Below are 20,331 nucleotides of genomic sequence, written 5' to 3'. Positions count from 1 at the left end.
ACTTTTGGGGCACAACCTACTTGGGCCGAGAACCGCCTTACAGGACAGGATGTTGAATTATGTAACATTAAGCTCATTATTTAGTCCCTAACTGGTGTAATGCAATATAAAACAACCCACATCTATCCATTAGTGATTGTTGAATATTATTGTAATGTCTGGATTTCATAGCATCAGAAAGTCTCTAACTTTGTGTTTACTATCTGTGGACCTGCAGTCACGCTTAGGTACAGTATATATTAGGTGGCTACTATAACTACTATATTCTTAACTATTTGATATTATTATGTACATACATATTAGTGCAATGTAATTACATTTAAAGGGGTGATGAAACAGAAAATCAAAATGTCCTTGGTATTCACACACACACTGTGAAGGAGGGCATGATTTGTGCGATGCAGTTTGCCAATCACAGCAGTGGACTTTAATTGCGTTTCTGAAAAAGTTAAAGCCCTTTGAAATTAAGTGTTTTTGAAAGAGAGTGAAAATGATGATGGAAAAACTTTGCTAACTTCATAAGCTAACCTCCAGAAACATAATATAATGATCTGAGAATGCATTTCATGACCCCTTTAAAGTACTTTAATTAACACTAATTACTCTGTTAACCCCTAATCCTAACAATACCCTTACTACAAAACATAACCGTACCTCAATATCGTTTGCAGTAAATGCTAATTTTTTTCAGAACAACGTGTAGTTACACAGTAAGTCCATAGTCTTGTAGGTATTTAATGTTAGTATATAGTAGTTAAGGCCACCTACTATAAAGTGTAACCAAACTTTCTATATTTTTCTGCTCTTTCTCTTTAAGTTTGTGAAGTTTGCAAATATAGAGGAGGACACACCGTCATACCATCGTAGCTACGATTTCTTTGTCTCACGCTTCAGTGAGATGTGCCATTCCAGTTACGAGGATCCAGATATTCGCACAAAGTGAGCATGTCTTTTCAGAATTTCAACAGAGGAAGATTTTTACACCCAAAAATATGAATGTTGAAAATCTGGTTTCTTCTTGTTTTTGTCAGTTAAGCCTCTGATGCATGGTGTCCCTTAACATGGACAGATATTTAAAGATACACTATGTAACTTTTGGCACTCTAGCAGTTAAAAAACAAAACTGCAAGCATTTCGCAGAAGAACAGTTTTTTGGTTATATGCTTATGTGGATGAATATGGTTATCCTGCTGCTGATAAAACATTCACTATAGGCTTAAAGGGATAGTTCACCCAAAAATGAAAATTTGATGTTTATCTGCTTACCCCCAGTGCATCCAAGATGTAGGTGACTTTTTTTCTTCAGTCGAACGCAAATTATGATTTTTAACTGCAACCGCTGCCGTCTGTCAGTAAAATAATAGCAGTAGATGGGAACTTCAACTATAACAGTAAATAAAACTTGCTTAGACAAATCAAAATTAAAACCTGCGGCTCGTGATGACACATTGATGTCCTAAGACACGAAACGATCGGTTTGTGCGAGATACCGAACATTATTTATATCATTTTTACCTCTAATACACCACTATGTCCAACTTCGTTCAGCTTCCTGCTAGTGAGGTCAAAAAACACGTTGTGATGACGGAAGTGATGTCTCGCCCATATACTTCAATGAGCGCAAAACATCACTTCCGTTGTCAGAGCGCGATCAGACCTCACTAGCCGGAAGCTGAACGGAGTTGGACATAGTGGTGTATTAGAGGTAAAAAATTATATAAATACTGTTCGGTTTCTCGCACAAACCGATCGTTTCGTGTCTTAGGACATCAATGTGCCGTCACGAGCCGCAGGGTTTAATTTGGATTTGTCTATGGAAGTTTTTTCGACTCTTATTGTTCAAGTTCACAATCACTGCTATTATTTGACTGACAGACGGCAGCGGTTGCAGTTAAAAATCAGAATTTGCGTTTGACTGAAGAAAAAAAGTCACCTACATCTTGGATGCCCTGGGGGTAAGCAGATAAACATCAAATTTTCATTTTTGGGTGAACTATGGAAAGGATCTCAAGATGACTAGCTGAAGACATTACTGTAGCTATTCCCATTATAAGACACGGTATTTCATTGAAAATAAATTCCAGCACAGCGCTACAACAACCATAATGAAATGACCCTTCACAATAGATAATGCTTTACAATGAACTCTGTTAGAGAGCAGTTTATCTGCTCAATAAAATACCTTACTCACCTAAGTAATAAAAACACCATCTCTGCATCGCTTTTACAACATTTCGAATTCCTCAGTTCTCACCATCTCCAAAAAGCCAATCCAATGTTGATTCTTGTTTTATTACGAGCTCTGTCGCATTCTCTTTTTGCCAACAGACTCTCCTTTGTTTTTTTTTTTAAACGGGTGATTTATTTTATTTTTTTCAACCTTTCTCCATCATTGTGACAACTAACCTATGCCCCTCCCACTCCATACACGCGCCAAAGTAGACTCTAAACGTAAATAGACTCTCTATTTACGGATATGACGAGTGACGTATATATGCAATTTCCTGCGAAAACCACCCCGTCTAATCTAAAATATATACTAAAAATAAAATGAATAGGCTTACCATAGTGAATCATGGTGAGACAAACACACGTTTTGGAAAAAGCATCAATGATGTATTGATGTTATTTTATTTTTGTTAATTTTGAGGTTGAACAAAAACAAAAAGTTACATAGTGTATCTTTAAAAACCATTTATGAACATTCAGGGTGTGATGCTACATCCAAACCACCTTGGATGAGTCATCGGTAAATCCAGTTTGTTTTTATCTGAATATTGCTTTGTCCACAGCAAAGATCAACAATGTTCATACTTTTTAACTGAATAAATTTAATTATGAGCAGTTTGAATAAATGCATTTTGAAAATGTTATTATTTAAACAAAATCAAATAGATGCATATTTAATAATGACGATTTTTTTGAGAGCAGAAATCTTATCTGCTTCTTACCCGTTTCATTTTTGTATGGCTAACAACAAATATGCATCACATTAAGTTTATTAGTTTGTGTGAAAACTGTGTTATCCAAAATAGATGGAAATTTCATATGCAATTTAAAGAAAATATATATGATAGAATTTGTGACGTTTCATTTCTTAGACTATTTAAAATTAAATATTATACTATAATAAATAATAAATAAAAGTAATAATAAAATTTTATTATAAATCATATAAAATTATATTATTAAAATTTAATTAATTAAACAATATTATCCATAATTATATGACTTACTGTGAACTTCAAAGCTTTGTAGAAATAGAGCAATAGGGATATATAAAAAGAAAATTCACAAGTGTGTGCGCCAGCCTGCATGAGAGTTTGTGTGGGTGAGATTTTGCCTCAGATACTGATACAATTTAATATTTTCTACTCAGGGACTGAGTGGAACAAGATTAAAAATTATATATTCTTCTTTTGAAGTAAAAGGAAACACTTTTTTCCCATTGTGATTAAATAATTCATGCATCAGGGGCTGAATTGCATCATGCAGTGCACATTAATAAAAATACCCATATATATAAATCCACATGTCTCATAAGCGTGACTAACTAAAGTCAGTTTGGGTTGTGTGTGTGTATGTGTGTGTCTCTGTATAAGGATTCGTATGGCAGGGATCAGGGGTCTTCAGGGGGTGGTGAGGAAGACTGTCAATGATGAACTGCAGGCAAATATTTGGGACCCTCAACACATGGACAAAATCGTGCCGTCTCTCTTATTCAACCTCCAACAGGAAGAAGTCGCCGAGAGGTGCCTCGCTTACACAATCACACACAAAGTGAAATGAACACTTTTAGTCTAATGGAAGTGTGAATTTTCCTTCCGAGAAACCATGTCTTGCAAATAGCTATTAGTCAGTCTGTGTGATTAAGCTAATGAACTCTTAATCGAATGCTAATGAAGAGTGTGTGATATAACAGCAGACTGACTTCAACTGAGATGTCAGACTGCAGTAAGAGAGTAAATTATTCTAGAAGCTGCTGTACTGGCCGTATGCCTAATAAGCCTAACGCCCCGAGGGTCAGAGGCAGACCATGAACACTGAATTGAACTGTGTAATGAACTTAGAGCCATAAAAACTCCTCTGGGGAAATCACTGACCACAAGTAACAGCATTGCCAACAACAATCGGCCTATTGATTCGGCCCTGGTTTATGTGTGTTTCCTGTTTCTGATTCCTATCGATAGGTCTCCTTCCCCAGAGACCGAGAAGGATAAGGAAAGTCCAGTGGAGCTGACCGAGAGATGCTTTCGAGAGCTGCTGGGACGAGCAGCCTACGACAACATCAAGAATGCTGTGAAACCTGTGCTCATGTGAGTGTTTATGCACCAAACACAAGAGGGCAGCACAGAGAGACATTTGTTTTCATTTCAGTTCATTTTATACAAATACTTTAGCAATATTAATTAATGATAGTTGATTTTAAATTTTGTTTTGTATATTTAATTTTAATAAACAATGACTAGACTACTAATTCATATGCACATACACAACCATTCAAATGTTTGGGGTCAGAAAGATTTGGATTTTTTTTTTTTTTTTAAAGAAATTAATACTTTTATTCAGCAAGGACGCATTAAATTGATCAGAAGTGATGGTAAAAACATTTACAATGTTACAAAAGATTAATATTTCAAATAAACTGTTCTTTTGAACTTTCTATTCATCAAAGAATCCTAAAAAATAATGTTATGTATTGAAGGATCATGTGACATTGAAAACTAGAGTAATGGCTGCTGAAAATTCAGCTTTGCCGTCACAGGAAAAAATTGCATTTTACAATATTTTAATAAAGAAAACAGTTACAACCCGAATTCCGGAAATGTTGGGACGTTTTTTAAATTTGAATAAAATGAAAACTAAAAGACTTTCAAATCACATGAGCCAATATTTTATTCACAATAGAACATGGATAACATAACAAATGTTTAAAAAAAGAATTTTGATACTTATATCCACTAAATGAGCTCATTTCAAATTTGATGCCTGCTACAGGTCTCAAAAAAGTTGGCACGGGGGCAACAAATGGCTGAAAAAGCAAGAAATTTGGAAAAGATTCAGCTGGGAGAACATCTAGCAACAATTTAAGTTAATTGATATCAGGTCTGTAACACGATTAGCTATAAAAGGGATGTCTTACAGAGGCAGAGTCTCTCAGAAGTAAAGATTGGCAGAGCTGTGAAAGAGTGCGTAAAAAGATTGCTTTAATACTACTTTAATACTTTTAAAACAATGTTCCTCAATGTCAAATTGCAAAGGCTTTGCAAATTTCATCATCTACAGTGCATAATATCATCAAAATATTCAGAGAAACTGGAGAAATCTCTGTGCGTAAGGGACAAGGCCAAAGACCTTTATTGGATGCCCGTGGTATTCAGGCCCTCAGATGACACTGCATCATTCATCGGCATGATTGTGTCAATGACATTACTAAATGGGCCCAGGAATACTTCCAGAAACCACTGTCGGTAAACACAATCCGCTGTGCCATCTGCAGATGCCAACTAAAGCTCTGTCATGCAAAAAGGAAGCCATATGTGAACATGGTCCAGAAGTGCCGTTGTGTCCTGTGGGCCAAGAATCATTTAAAATGAACTGTTTCAAAGTGGAAAAGTTTTCTATGATCAGACGAGTCCAAATTTGACATTCTTGTTGGAAATCACGGACGCTGTGTCTAAAGAGGAGCGAGACCTTCCAGCGTGTTATCAGCGTTCAGTTCAGAAGCCAGCATCTCTGATGGTATGGGGGTGCATAAGTGCATACGGTATGGACAGCTTGCATGTTTTGGAAGGCACTATGAATGCTGAAAGGTATATAAATATTTTAGAGCAACATTTGCTCCCCTCCAGATAACGTCTATTTCAGGGAAGGCCTTGTGTATTTCAGCAGGACAATGCAAAACCACATACTGCAGCTATTACAACAGCATGGCTTCGTCGTAGAAGAATCCGGGTGCTGAATTGGCCTGCCTGCAGTCCAGATCTTTCACCTATAGAGAACATTTGGCACATCATTAAACGAAAAATACGTCAAAGACGACCACAAACTCTTCAGCAGCTGGAAACCTATATCAGGCAAGAATGGGACCAAATTCCAACACCAAAACTCCAGAAACACATAACCTCAATGCCCAATGTCTTTAAACTGTTTTGAAAAGAAGAGGAGATGCTACACCATGATAAACATGCCCCTGTCCCAACTATTTTGAGACCTGTAGCAGGCATCAAATTTGAAATGAGCTCATTTTGTGCATAAAATTGTACAATTTCTCAGTTTAAACATTTATGTTATCTATGTTCTATTGTGAATAAAATATTGGCTCCCTTTGAACAGTAGTGAAAATGGAATAACGACATGCATGCTTAAATGAATTATTAATAATTAAAAATAATTTCATAGAAAATTAACTGAGTTTTGAGGTTTCCACTTATCCAAGTGTTTATTCAATAATGACACTAATACAAAGCAGTTCAGAAATATACCATTGTAAAGACAATATTAAACAATTCGTCCTCATTGTTAGCCTAAAACATCTACACAGTAAAGGGATCTGATACGCCTTTGTATTCTATGACCTACAATATGTGCTGTTTCCTGCTCTGGTTCTGTTTGCTGAAGCTAATCATTTACTTGTGTATTTTCAGGCACCTTGATAATCATTCACTTTGGGAGGGCAAAACATTTGCAGTGCGCTGTTTCAAAATCATTATGTACTCCATTCAGGTAGATACATACAGTTTTGTTGAACTGTGGTTGTAAAAGTATCTAAAACAAAATACAATACAAGATATGTTTTTGTGGAGCATGGCTTTTTGATGCTAAATAATTATGGGGTGTTTGGGGCCATATTTTATATCTTATAATGGGGTTCAATTGTCTCACAGCAGTAGTGAAAAATTACTATTTTTGCATTATTCTACTTTAATTTAATGCACATTTTTCATTTCAAATCATAAAGTCATTCAGCGTGACTGTAAAGCACAAAAATATGACTTGATATTTTCATCTGTGTTACTGTAATATTAACTATGTCTACTGTTTCTTTGACAGACCCAACATTCACATCTGGTGATTCAGCAGCTTTTAGGCCACTTGGATGCCAACAGTAAGAATTCAGCCAGAGTGCGTGCTGGGATAGTGGAGGTGATCTCAGAAGCAGCGGTCATAGAAGCCAGTGGCTCCATAGGTACTAGACCATCTTTAGACCACTAGAGGGAGCACTAAACCCGCCTCATCAGACAAAAAAAGCACTTTATAGGATTTCTTTCTGATGTTATTATTCTTGCATTACTTTCTTGCTTCTTAATGTAAAAGTGATATACATGCTGCCTATTTCATATGCATTAATGTTTATATGTTTGGCAAATAATTTTATACATTAGAAATCATACACATCTGCATTGATCATTTTTATTTAGTTTTGGCTGTGTGCTGTACTTCTCTACAGGACCAACGGTACTGGAGGTGTTTAATACTCTACTAAAGCAGCTCAGGCTCAGTGTGGACTACGAGCTCACTGGATCCTATGACTCTTTTGCAAACATGGGCTCCAAGGTCATTAAAGTACATGAGGAGAGACAACTCCAAGAATCTGTCATTAAAACTATTGGTGGGTGAACAATGAATGTTTGTGAGTGAATCTGGCAGTCATGGCGTTTAGCGGTCAAATATTTCTGTAAAATGAACATGGCTAAACTGTATAATCGACTGTTGTTAAACTAACTTACTACATAGCTGAGCTCAGTTTCATATCACTCCACATTTTCTTTCTTCTAAAATTATAACATTTTTATTTCAGTATTTAAGCTTTTTTATATCTATCTAGATAGATATGAATGGATAGATAGACAGATAGACAGACAGGTAGATAGAGAGATAGACAGACATACAGACGGACGGACAGATAGATAGATAGACAGACGGATAGATAGATAGATAGACAGACAGACAGATGGGTAGATAGAGAGATAGACAGACATACGGATGGATAGATAGATAGATAGATAGATAGATAGATAGATAGATAGATAGATAGATAGATAGATAGATAGATAGATAGATAGATAGATAGATAGATAGATAGATAGATAGATAGATAGATAGATAGATAGACGGATAGACTAGATAGATAGACGGACAGATAGACAGACGGATAGATAGATAGACGGACAGATAGACAGACAGATAGATAGACGGATAGATAGATAGACAGACGGATAGACTAGATAGATAGACGGACAGATAGACAGACGGATAGATAGATAGACGGACAGATAGACAGACAGAGATAGATAGACGGACAGACAGGTAGATAGATAGATAGATAGATAGATAGATAGATAGATAGATAGATAGATAGATAGATAGATAGATAGATATATTGATTGATTGATTGATTGATTGATTGATAGACAGAGAGACTAGATAGATAGAGAGATAGACAGACAGACAGAGATAGATAGAGAGATAGACAGACATACGGACGGACAGACAGACAGACAGATAGATAGATAGATAGACAGACAGACAGACAGACGGACAGATAGAGAGAAAGACTCATACAGACAGACAGACAGATAGATAGATAGATAGATAGATAGATAGATAGATAGATAGATAGATAGATAGATAGATAGATAGATAGATAGATAGATAGATAGACAGACAGATGGGTAGATAGAGAGATAGACAGACATATGGACGGATAGATAGATAGATAGACAGACAGACAGACGGATAGACTAGATAGATAGATAGATAGATAGATAGACGGACAGATAGACAGACGATAGATAGATAGATAGATAGATAGATAGATAGATAGATAGATAGATAGATAGATAGATAGATAGATAGATAGATAGATAGATAGATAGACAGAGATAGAGATAGACAGAGATAGAGATAGATAGATAGATAGATAGATAGACAGACAGACAGAGATAGAGATAGATAGATAGATAGATAGATAGATAGATAGATAGATAGATAGATAGATAGATAGATAGATAGATAGATAGATAGACAGAGATAGAGATAGATAGATAGATAGATAGATAGATAGATAGATAGATAGATAGATAGATAGATAGACAGAGATAGAGATAGATAGATAGATAGATAGATAGATAGATAGATAGATAGATAGACAGATAGATAGATAGATAGATAGATAGATAGATAGATAGATAGATAGATAGATAGATAGATGGATGGATATATGGATGGATATATGGATGGATGGATGGATATATGGATAGATAGATGAATATTTCATGCCTGTTTATTTATTCACTAAGTAGCTGTATGAGTGTGTTAATGTACTGTCACCTGGTCATTATCACAAAATAAACTCATCAGGACTCTCATGTGGGGTCTTGTACCACCCTGAAGGGGATTATATGACCAGCTGACTTGCACAATCTCTCACTTAACTTTCTTTGTTTACAGGCTCATTTGCAAACACGCTGCCCACCTACCAGCGCTCAGAAGTCATGCTGTTCATCATTGGTAAAATTCCTGTGCCTGGCATGTATCCGGCTCTGGGCTCGGCCAACACCGGGTGAGACAGGGTTACAACCTAGACTTTATAAATTAGACATGTTTACAGTGTATTTCTGCTGGCCCAAGATGAAATGCTAATTAGCTGAGGAATATCATAGATAAAGGCCAGCGTAGCAAGAATATGTGTTTTGTCTGTTTATGGTTTCAGGGTTGAGGGCAGTAGGATGATCCAGATTATGCTGCTAAAGTCTCTGCTGCAGGTGAGCTGGTTTGTGTCAGTCATAATCACACGCTGTGCCTTGCAGAGGGCCATTTATCCCCCTGCTGTTTCATGATATACACAGTTGCTGATGCAGTCCAAACATCTTGTGTGCCTTTTAAACATCAGTCTCTCTCTTTCTCCTTCAGGTAACAGCAGGATTCCAGTCTACGAACATTTTGACAGCACTTCCCACCTCGTTCCTGGACCCTCTCTTGTCCTTTACTTTGATGGAGGACGCAGAGATCCGTCTACTCGTTCTCGACATCCTCATCAGCATCATTGATCGTCATGACAACCGGCACAAATTCTCCCCTGTCAGGTTCGGGCACACTGAAAACTCCTTGAGATAGGCCACCTTTAAGCAATCTACAATTGACCTCAAAAAAAATAACCAATCTATCATGCTTGGAAATATGTCATGACTCAAAACATTTTATTGTTGTAGTGCTTCTCTAAAAATAAGCAAGAGGGAGATTTGAAGGAAGACTGCAGAATCGAGATGAGACACAATACAAAAGAGAAAAGCTCAAAAGAATATCAGTGGAATGAAGGGTTATGACTGAACAAGATTTTTAGGACCAGTGTCAATATTAGAAAAGGTTTCCAGCCAGCGCTGGAGAGATCTAAGTGGGAAGGCCTGAAAACAGATGCGGAGGCTGCTTTGAACACTGGGTTTATATGTCATTGATCGTCTGGAGCTGCTGTGCTGTTGGCGACTAACAACGAACTCTTGTTTGTATTTACTATTGTGCACTGTACGTTCATTTTTTATGCTTCCTTGTCGTTCGTTCATCATCTGCGCTTTATTTTTCATAAAGCATTATTTTGTTGCATGTCAGCTGTGATACAAAGACATCCACTCTCGTATTGCGTGTGTAACAGAGACCAGCTAGTAAGAGATGAGCAGGTGAACTGACGGCCGCTAAAGAATGCGGTGTTTAGTGTTATTGTTAGTGCACTCGGTGAGCGGGGTTCGAGACCTGTTCAGTGCAGGGTGGTTAGGATTGGAGGGTGAGTTTTGGAGGCGGAGTAATGAAGAAAGGGGTGTGTTTGTTTGGGCTTATTTCAAATATCAACAATGTCCAACTTTTGAAATATCGCTTAGCCTACATTTAATAACTTATTTATACCTATGGAAGCTTATTTCCGCCATTGAATAAAAAAAAAAAAAAGGTAATTGCGGCTTTTTATCTCACAACTTTTTTTCTCAAAATTGCGTGATATAAACAATTGTGAGTTAAGTCAGAATTTTGCATTCTAAAGTCAGAAATGCAAGTTCTAAACTCAGAATTGTAAGTTCTAAAGTCAGAATTGTGCGTTCTAAAGTCAGAATTGTGAGTTCTAATGTCAGAATTACAAGTTCTAAAGTCAGAATTGCGAGTTCTAAAGTCAGAATTGCGAGTTCTAAAGTCAGAATTTGCACATTCTAAAGTCAGAATTGCGAGTTCTAAAATCAGAATTGCGAGTTCTAAAGTCAGAATTGCGAGTTCTAAAGTCAGAATTGTGAGTTCTAAAGTCAGAATTGCAAGTTCTAAAGTCAGAATTGCGAGTTCTAAAGTCAGAATTGTGCATTCTAAAGTCAGAATTGTGAGTTCTAAAGTCAGAATTGCGAGTTCTAAAGTCAGAATTGCGAGTTCTAAAGTCAGAATTGCGAGTTCTAAAGTCAGAATTGCAAGTTCTAAAGTCAGAATTGCGAGTTCTAAAGTCAGAATTGTGCATTCTAAAGTCAGAATTGTGAGTTCTAAAGTCAGAATTGCGAGTTCTAAAGTCAGAATTGCGAGTTCTAAAGTCAGAATTGCGAGTTCTAAAGTCAGAATTGTGAGTTATAAAGTCAGATTTGCAAGTTCTAAAGTCAGAATTGTGAGTTCTAAAGTCAGAATTGTGCGTTCTAAAGTCAGAATTGTGAGTTCTAAAGTCAGAATTGTGAGTTCTAAAGTCAGAATTGTGCGTTCTAAAGTCAGAATTGTGAGTTCTAAAGTCAGAATTGCAAGTTATAAAGTCTTGTGAATTGTGAGTTCTAAAGTCAGAGTTGTGCATTCTAAAGTCAGATTTGCGTGATATAAAGTCAGAATTGAGAGTTCTAAAGTCAGATTTGCGAGTTCTAAAGTCAGAATTTGCACATTCTAAAGTCAGAATTGTGAGTTCTAAAGTCAGATTTGCGAGTTCTAAAGTCAGAATTTGCACGTTCTAAAGTCAGAATTGTGAGTTCTAAAGTCAGAATTGTGCGTTCTAAAGTCAGAATTCTGAGTTCTAAAGTCAGATTTGCGAGTTCTAAAGTAAGAATTGCGAGTTCTAAAGTCAGAATTGCGAGTTCTAAAGTCAGATTTGCGCGTTCTAAAGTCAGATTTGCGAGTTCTAAAGTCAGAATTTGCACGTTCTAAAGTCAGAATTGTGAGTTCTAAAGTCAGAATTGTGCGTTCTAAAGTCAGAATTCTGAGTTCTAAAGTCAGATTTGCGAGTTCTAAAGTCAGAATTGCGAGTTCTAAAGTCAGAATTGCGAGTTCTAAAGTCAGATTTGCGCGTTCTAAAGTCAGATTTGCGAGTTCTAAAGTCAGAATTGCGCGTTCTAAAGTCAGAATTGCGAGTTCTAAAGTCAGAATTGTGAGTTCTAAAGTCAGAATTGTGAGTTCTAAAGTCAGAATTGTTGAGTTCTAAAGTCAGAATTGTGAGTTGTAAAGTCAGAATTGTGCGTTCTAAAGTCAGAATTGCGAGTTCTAAAGTCAAAATTGTGCATTCTAAAGTCAGAATTGCGAGTTCTAAAGTCAGAATTGTGCGTTCTAAAGTCAGAATTGCGAGTTTTAAAGTCAGAATTGTGCGTTCTAAAGTCAGAATTGCGAGTTTTAAAGTCAGAATTGTGCGTTCTAAAGTCAGAATTGCGAGTTCTAAAGTCAAAATTGTGCGTTCTAAAGTCAGAATTGCGAGTTTTAAAGTCAGAATTGTGCATTCTAAAGTCAGATTTGCGAGTTCTAAAGTCAGAATTGCGAGTTCTAAAGTCAGAATTGTGCGTTCTAAAGTCAGAATTGTGCATTCTAAAGTCAGAATTGTGCATTCTAAAGTCAGAATTGTGCATTCTAAAGTCAGAATTGTGCATTCTAAAGTCAGAATTTGCGAATTCTAAAGTCAGAATTGTGCGTTCTAAAGTCAGAATTTGCGAATTCTAAAGTCAGAATTGTGAGTTCTAAAGTCAGATTTGCGAGTTCTAAAGTCAGAATTGTGCATTCTAAAGTCAGAATTGTGCATTCTAAAGTCAGAATTTGCGAATTCTAAAGTCAGAATTGTGCGTTCTAAAGTCAGAATTGCGCGTTATAAAGTCAGAATTGCGAGTTCTAAAGTCAGAATTGTGCATTCTAAAGTCAGAATTGTGTTCTAAAGTCAGAATTGCGAGTTCTAAAGTCAGATTTGCGAGTTCTCAAGTCAGATTTGCGAATTCTAAAGTCAGATTTGCGAGTTCTAAAGTCAGAATTGCGCATTCTAAAGTCAGAATTTGCGCGTTCTAAAGTCATAATTGCGCTTTCTAAGTCAGAATTTGCGCGTTCTAAAGTCAAAATTGTGCGTTCTAAAGTCAGAATTGCGAGTTTTAAAGTCAGAATTGTGCATTCTAAAGTCAGAATTGTGCATTCTAAAGTCAGAATTTTGAGTTCTAAAGTCAAAATTGCGTGTTCTAAAGTCAGAATTGCGAGTTCTAAAGTCAGAATTGCGCGTTCTAAAGTCAGAATTGCGAGTTCTAAAGTCAGATTTGCGAGTTCTAAAGTCAGATTTGCGAGTTCTAAAGTCAGAATTGCGCGTTCTAAAGTCAGAATTGCGAGTTCTAAAGTCAGATTTGCGAGTTCTAAAGTCAGATTTGCGAGTTCTAAAGTCAGAATTGTGTTCTAAAGTCACAATTGTGCGTTCTAAAGTCATAATTGTGAGTTCTAAAGTCAGAATTGCGCGTTCTAAAGTCAGAATTGCGAGTTCTAAAGTCAGATTTGCGAGTTCTAAAGTCAGATTTGCGAGTTCTAAAGTCAGAATTGCGAGTTCTAAAGTCAGAATTGCGAGTTCTAAAGTCAGATTTGCGCGTTCTAAAGTCAGATTTGCACGTTCTAAAGTCAGATTTGCGAGATCTAAAGTCAGAATTGCGCGTTTTAAAGTCAGAATTGCGAGTTCTAAAGTCAGAATTTCGAGTTCTAAAGTCAGATTTGCGAGTTCTAAAGTCAGAATTGTGCGTTCTAAAGTCAGAATTGTGCATTCTAAAGTCAGAATTGTGCATTCTAAAGTCAGAATTGTGCATTCTAAAGTCAGAATTTGCGCGTTCTAAAGTCATAATTGCGCTTTCTAAGTCAGAATTTGCGCGTTCTAAAGTCAAAATTGTGCGTTCTAAAGTCAGAATTGCGAGTTTTAAAGTCAGAATTGTGCATTCTAAAGTCAGAATTGTGCATTCTAAAGTCAGAATTGTGCATTCTAAAGTCAGAATTTGCGAATTCTAAAGTCAGAATTGTGAGTTCTAAAGTCAGATTTGCGAGTTCTAAAGTCAGAATTGTGCATTCTAAAGTCAGATTTGCGAGTTCTAAAGTCAGAATTGTGCATTCTAAAGTCAGAATTGTGCATTCTAAAGTCAGAATTGTGCATTCTAAAGTCAGAATTGTGCATTCTAAAGTCAGAATTTGCGAATTCTAAAGTCAGAATTGTGAGTTCTAAAGTCAGATTTGCGAGTTCTAAAGTCAGAATTGCGAGTTCTAAAGTCAGAATTGTGCATTCTAAAGTCAGATTTGCGAGTTCTAAAGTCAGAATTGTGCATTCTAAAGTCAGAATTGTGCATTCTAAAGTCAGAATTGTGCATTCTAAAGTCAGAATTTGCGAATTCTAAAGTCAGAATTTGCGAATTCTAAAGTCAGAATTGTGCGTTCTAAAGTCAGAATTGCGAGTTCTAAAGTCAGAATTGTGCGTTCTAAAGTCAGAATTCTGGGTTCTAAAGTCAGAATTGTGAGTTCTAAAGTCAGAATTGTGAGTTCTAAAGTCAGATTTGCGTGTTCTAAAGTCAGAATTGCGAGTTCTAAAGTCAGAATTTGCACGTTCTAAAGTCAGAATTTGCGCGTTCTAAAGTCAGAATTGCGAGTTCTAAAGTCAGAATTGCGAGTTCTAAAGTCAGATTTGCGAGTTCTCAAGTCAGATTTGCGAATTCTAAAGTCAGATTTGCGAGTTCTAAAGTCAGAATTGCGCGTTCTAAAGTCAGAATTGCGAGTTCTAAAGTCAGAATTGTGAGTTCTAAATTCAGAATTGTAAGTTCTAAAGTCAGAATTGTGAGTTCTAAAGTCAGAATTGTGAGTTCTAAAGTCAGAATTGTGAGTTCTAAAGTCAGAATTGTGCGTTCTAAAGTCAGAATTGCGAGTTCTAAAGTCAAAATTGCGTGTTCTAAAGTCAGAATTGCGAGTTCTAAAGTCAGAATTGCGCGTTTTAAAGTCAGAATTGCGAGTTCTAAAGTCAGAATTGTGAGTTCTAAAGTCATAATTGTGCGTTCTAAAGTCAGAATTGCGTGTTCTAAAGTCATAATTGCGCTTTCTAAGTCAGAATTTGCGCGTTCTAAAGTCAAAATTGTGCGTTCTAAAGTCAGAATTGCGAGTTTTAAAGTCAGAATTGTGCATTCTAAAGTCAGATTTGCGAGTTCTAAAGTCAGAATTGTGCATTCTAAAGTCAGAATTGTGCATTCTAAAGTCAGAATTGTGCATTCTAAAGTCAGAATTGTGCATTCTAAAGTCAGAATTGTGCGTTCTAAAGTCAGGATTGAGAGTTCTAAAGTCAAAATTGTGTGTTCTAAAGTCAGAATTGCGAGTTCTAAAGTCAGAATTGCGCGTTCTAAAGTCAGAATTGCGCGTTCTAAAGTCAGAATTGCGAGTTCTAAAGTCAGATTTGCGAGTTCTAAAGTCAGATTTGCGAGTTCTAAAGTCAGAATTGTGAGTTCTAAAGTCAGAATTGTGAGTTCTAAAGTCAGAATTGTGCGTTCTAAAGTCAGAATTGTGAGTTCTAAAGTCAGAATTGCGAGTTCTAAAGTCAGAATTGTGAGTTCTAAAGTCAGAATTGCGCGTTCTAAAGTCAGAATTGCGCGTTCTAAAGTCAGAATTGCGAGTTCTAAAGTCAGATTTGCGCGTTCTAAAGTCAGATTTGCACGTTCTAAAGTCAGATTTGCGAGATCTAAAGTCAGAATTGCGCGTTTTAAAGTCAGAATTGCGAGTTCTAAAGTCAGAATTTCGAGTTCTAAAGTCAGATTTGCGAGTTCTAAAGTCAGAATTGTGAGTTCTAAAGTCAGAATTGTGCATTCTAAAGTCAGAATTGTGCATTCTAAAGTCAGAATTTGCGCGTTCTAAAGTCATAATTGCGCTTTCTAAGTCAGAATTTGCGCGTTCTAAAGTCAAAATTGTGCGTTCTAAAGTCAGAATTGCGAGTTTTAAAGTCAGAATTGTGCATTCTAAAGTCAGAATTGTGCATTCTAAAGTCAGAATTTGCGAATTCTAAAGTCAGAATTGTGAGTTCTAAAGTCAGATTTGCGAGTTCTAAAGTCAGAATTGTGCATTCTAAAGTCAGATTTGCGAGTTCTAAAGTCAGAATTGTGCATTCTAAAGTCAGAATTGTGCATTCTAAAGTCAGAATTGTGCATTCTAAAGTCAGAATTGTGCATTCTAAAGTCAGAATTTGCGAATTCTAAAGTCAGAATTGTGAGTTCTAAAGTCAGATTTGCGAGTTCTAAAGTCAGAATTGTGAGTTCTAAAGTCAGAATTGTGCATTCTAAAGTCAGATTTGCGAGTTCTAAAGTCAGAATTGTGCATTCTAAAGTCAGAATTGTGCATTCTAAAGTCAGAATTGTGCATTCTAAAGTCAGAATTGTGCATTCTAAAGTCAGAATTGTGCATTCTAAAGTCAGAATTTGCGAATTCTAAAGTCAGAATTTGCGAATTCTAAAGTCAGAATTGTGCGTTCTAAAGTCAGAATTGCGAGTTCTAAAGTCAGAATTGTGCGTTCTAAAGTCAGAATTCTGGGTTCTAAAGTCAGAATTGTGAGTTCTAAAGTCAGAATTGTGAGTTCTAAAGTCAGATTTGCGTGTTCTAAAGTCAGAATTGCGAGTTCTAAAGTCAGAATTTGCACGTTCTAAAGTCAGAATTTGCGCGTTCTAAAGTCAGAATTGCGCGTTCTAAAGTCAGAATTGCGCGTTCTAAAATCAGAATTGCGAGTTCTAAAGTCAGATTTGCGAGTTCTCAAGTCAGATTTGCGAATTCTAAAGTCAGATTTGCGAGTTCTAAAGTCAGAATTGCGCGTTCTAAAGTCAGAATTGCGAGTTCTAAAGTCAGAATTGTGAGTTCTAAATTCAGAATTGTAAGTTCTAAAGTCAGAATTGTGAGTTCTAAATTCAGAATTGTAAGTTCTAAAGTCAGAATTGTGAGTTCTAAAGTCAGAATTGTGAGTTCTAAAGTCAGAATTTGCGAATTCTAAAGTCAGAATTGTGAGTTCTAAAGTCAGATTTGCGAGTTCTAAAGTCAGAATTGTGCATTCTAAAGTCAGATTTGCGAGTTCTAAAGTCAGAATTGTGCATTCTAAAGTCAGAATTGTGCATTCTAAAGTCAGAATTGTGCATTCTAAAGTCAGAATTGTGCATTCTAAAGTCAGAATTTGCGAATTCTAAAGTCAGAATTGTGAGTTCTAAAGTCAGATTTGCGAGTTCTAAAGTCAGAATTGTGAGTTCTAAAGTCAGAATTGTGCATTCTAAAGTCAGATTTGCGAGTTCTAAAGTCAGAATTGTGCATTCTAAAGTCAGAATTGTGCATTCTAAAGTCAGAATTGTGCATTCTAAAGTCAGAATTGTGCATTCTAAAGTCAGAATTTGCGAATTCTAAAGTCAGAATTTGCGAATTCTAAAGTCAGAATTGTGCGTTCTAAAGTCAGAATTGCGAGTTCTAAAGTCAGAATTGTGCGTTCTAAAGTCAGAATTCTGGGTTCTAAAGTCAGAATTGTGAGTTCTAAAGTCAGAATTGTGAGTTCTAAAGTCAGATTTGCGTGTTCTAAAGTCAGATTTGCGAGTTCTAAAGTCAGAATTGTGCATTCTAAAGTCAGAATTGTGCATTCTAAAGTCAGAATTGTGCATTCTAAAGTCAGAATTGTGCATTCTAAAGTCAGAATTGTGCATTCTAAAGTCAGAATTGTGCATTCTAAAGTCAGAATTGTGCATTCTAAAGTCAGAATTTGCGAATTCTAAAGTCAGAATTGTGAGTTCTAAAGTCAGATTTGCGAGTTCTAAAGTCAGAATTGTGAGTTCTAAAGTCAGAATTGTGCATTCTAAAGTCAGATTTGCGAGTTCTAAAGTCAGAATTGTGCATTCTAAAGTCAAAATTGTGCATTCTAAAGTCAGAATTGTGCATTCTAAAGTCAGAATTGTGCATTCTAAAGTCAGAATTTGCGAATTCTAAAGTCAGAATTTGCGAATTCTAAAGTCAGAATTTGCGAATTCTAAAGTCAGAATTGCGAGTTCTAAAGTCAGAATTGTGCGTTCTAAAGTCAGAATTCTGGGTTCTAAAGTCAGAATTGTGAGTTCTAAAGTCAGAATTGTGAGTTCTAAAGTCAGATTTGCGTGTTCTAAAGTCAGATTTGCGAGTTCTAAAGTCAGAATTGTGCATTCTAAAGTCAGAATTGTGCATTCTAAAGTCAGAATTGTGCATTCTAAAGTCAGAATTGTGCATTCTAAAGTCAGAATTTGCGAATTCTAAAGTCAGAATTTGCGAATTCTAAAGTCAGAATTTGCGAATTCTAAAGTCAGAATTTGCGAATTCTAAAGTCAGAATTGCGAGTTCTAAAGTCAGAATTGTGCGTTCTAAAGTCAGAATTCTGGGTTCTAAAGTCAGAATTGTGAGTTCTAAAGTCAGAATTGTGAGTTCTAAAGTCAGATTTGCGTGTTCTAAAGTCAGAATTGCGAGTTCTAAAGTCAGAATTTGCACGTTCTAAAGTCAGAATTTGCGCGTTCTAAAGTCAGAATTGCGCGTTCTAAAGTCAGAATTGCGCGTTCTAAAGTCAGAATTGCGAGTTCTAAAGTCAGATTTGCGAGTTCTCAAGTCAGATTTGCGAATTCTAAAGTCAGATTTGCGAGTTCTAAAGTCAGAATTGCGCGTTCTAAAGTCAGAATTGCGAGTTCTAAAGTCAGAATTGTGAGTTCTAAATTCAGAATTGTAAGTTCTAAAGTCAGAATTGTGAGTTCTAAAGTCAGAATTGTGAGTTCTAAAGTCAGAATTGTGAGTTCTAAAGTCAGAATTGTGCGTTCTAAAGTCAGAATTGCGAGTTCTAAAGTCAAAATTGCGTGTTCTAAAGTCAGAATTGCGAGTTCTAAAGTCAGAATTGCGCGTTTTAAAGTCAGAATTGCGAGTTCTAAAGTCAGAATTGTGAGTTCTAAAGTCATAATTGTGCGTTCTAAAGTCAGAATTGCGTGTTCTAAAGTCATAATTGCGCTTTCTAAGTCAGAATTTGCGCGTTCTAAAGTCAAAATTGTGCGTTCTAAAGTCAGAATTGCGAGTTTTAAAGTCAGAATTGTGCATTCTAAAGTCAGAATTGTGCATTCTAAAGTCAGAATTGTGCATTCTAAAGTCAGAATTGTGCATTCTAAAGTCAGAATTGTGCGTTCTAAAGTCAGGATTGAGAGTTCTAAAGTCAAAATTGTGTGTTCTAAAGTCAGAATTGCGAGTTCTAAAGTCAGAATTGCGCGTTCTAAAGTCAGAATTGCGCGTTCTAAAGTCAGAATTGCGAGTTCTAAAGTCAGATTTGCGAGTTCTAAAGTCAGAATTGTGAGTTCTAAAGTCAGAATTGTGAGTTCTAAAGTCATAATTGTGCGTTCTAAAGTCAGAATTGTGAGTTCTAAAGTCAGAATTGCGAGTTCTAAAGTCAGAATTGTGAGTTCTAAAGTCAGAATTGCGCGTTCTAAAGTCAGAATTGCGCGTTCTAAAGTCAGAATTGCGAGTTCTAAAGTCAGATTTGCGAGTTCTAAAGTCAGAATTGCGAGTTCTAAAGTCAGAATTGCGCGTTCTAAAGTCAGAATTGCGCGTTTTAAAGTCAGAATTGCGAGTTCTAAAGTCAGAATTTCGAGTTCTAAAGTAAGATTTGAGAGTTCTAAAGTCAGAATTGTGAGTTCTAAAGTCAGAATTGTGCATTGTAAAGTCAGAATTGTGAGTTCTAAAGTCAGAATTGTGCATTCTAAAGTCAGAATTTGCGCGTTCTAAAGTCATAATTGCGCTTTCAAAGTCAGAATTTGCGCGTTCTAAAGTCAAAATTGTGCGTTCTAAAGTCAGAATTGCGAGTTTTAAAGTCAGAATTGTGCATTCTAAAGTCAGAATTGTGCATTCTAAAGTCAGAATTGTGCATTCTAAAGTCAGAATTTGCGAATTCTAAAGACAGAATTGTGAGTTCTAAAGTCAGATTTGCGAGTTCTAAAGTCAGAATTGTGCATTCTAAAGTCAGAATTGTGCATTCTAAAGTCAGAATTTGCGAATTCTAAAGTCAGAATTGTGCATTCTAAAGTCAGAATTGAGAGTTCTAAAGTCAGAATTGCGAGTTCTAAA

The 20,331-nt window shown here is 36.1% G+C and overlaps 1 protein-coding gene across 5 annotated transcripts in view; it reads left to right on the top strand.

The window, feature by feature from the left end:
- efr3ba (EFR3 homolog Ba (S. cerevisiae)) overlaps positions 1 to 20,331 on the top strand; it is a 50,962-nt gene that overhangs the window by 18,254 nt on the left and 12,377 nt on the right. For 4 of the 5 annotated variants that reach the window (XM_067366987.1, XM_067366984.1, XM_067366983.1 and 1 more), the window contains exons 5-13: positions 818 to 939; positions 3,603 to 3,752; positions 4,191 to 4,316; positions 6,648 to 6,726; positions 7,054 to 7,189; positions 7,451 to 7,612; positions 9,454 to 9,565; positions 9,716 to 9,767; positions 9,916 to 10,088. In XM_067366987.1, coding sequence (XP_067223088.1) covers positions 818 to 939; positions 3,603 to 3,752; positions 4,191 to 4,316; positions 6,648 to 6,726; positions 7,054 to 7,189; positions 7,451 to 7,612; positions 9,454 to 9,565; positions 9,716 to 9,767; positions 9,916 to 10,088 — 1,112 coding nt within the window. The remainder of the gene's footprint in view (positions 1 to 817; positions 940 to 3,602; positions 3,753 to 4,190; positions 4,317 to 6,647; positions 6,727 to 7,053; positions 7,190 to 7,450; positions 7,613 to 9,453; positions 9,566 to 9,715; positions 9,768 to 9,915; positions 10,089 to 20,331) is intronic. The other variant, XM_067366985.1, reaches the window with a different exon arrangement.

Source organism: Chanodichthys erythropterus, chromosome 18, assembly GCF_024489055.1.
Source record: "Chanodichthys erythropterus isolate Z2021 chromosome 18, ASM2448905v1, whole genome shotgun sequence".
NCBI classification, from domain to species: domain Eukaryota; kingdom Metazoa; phylum Chordata; class Actinopteri; order Cypriniformes; family Xenocyprididae; genus Chanodichthys; species Chanodichthys erythropterus.
This window is presented reverse-complemented; position numbering and strand designations above follow the sequence as displayed.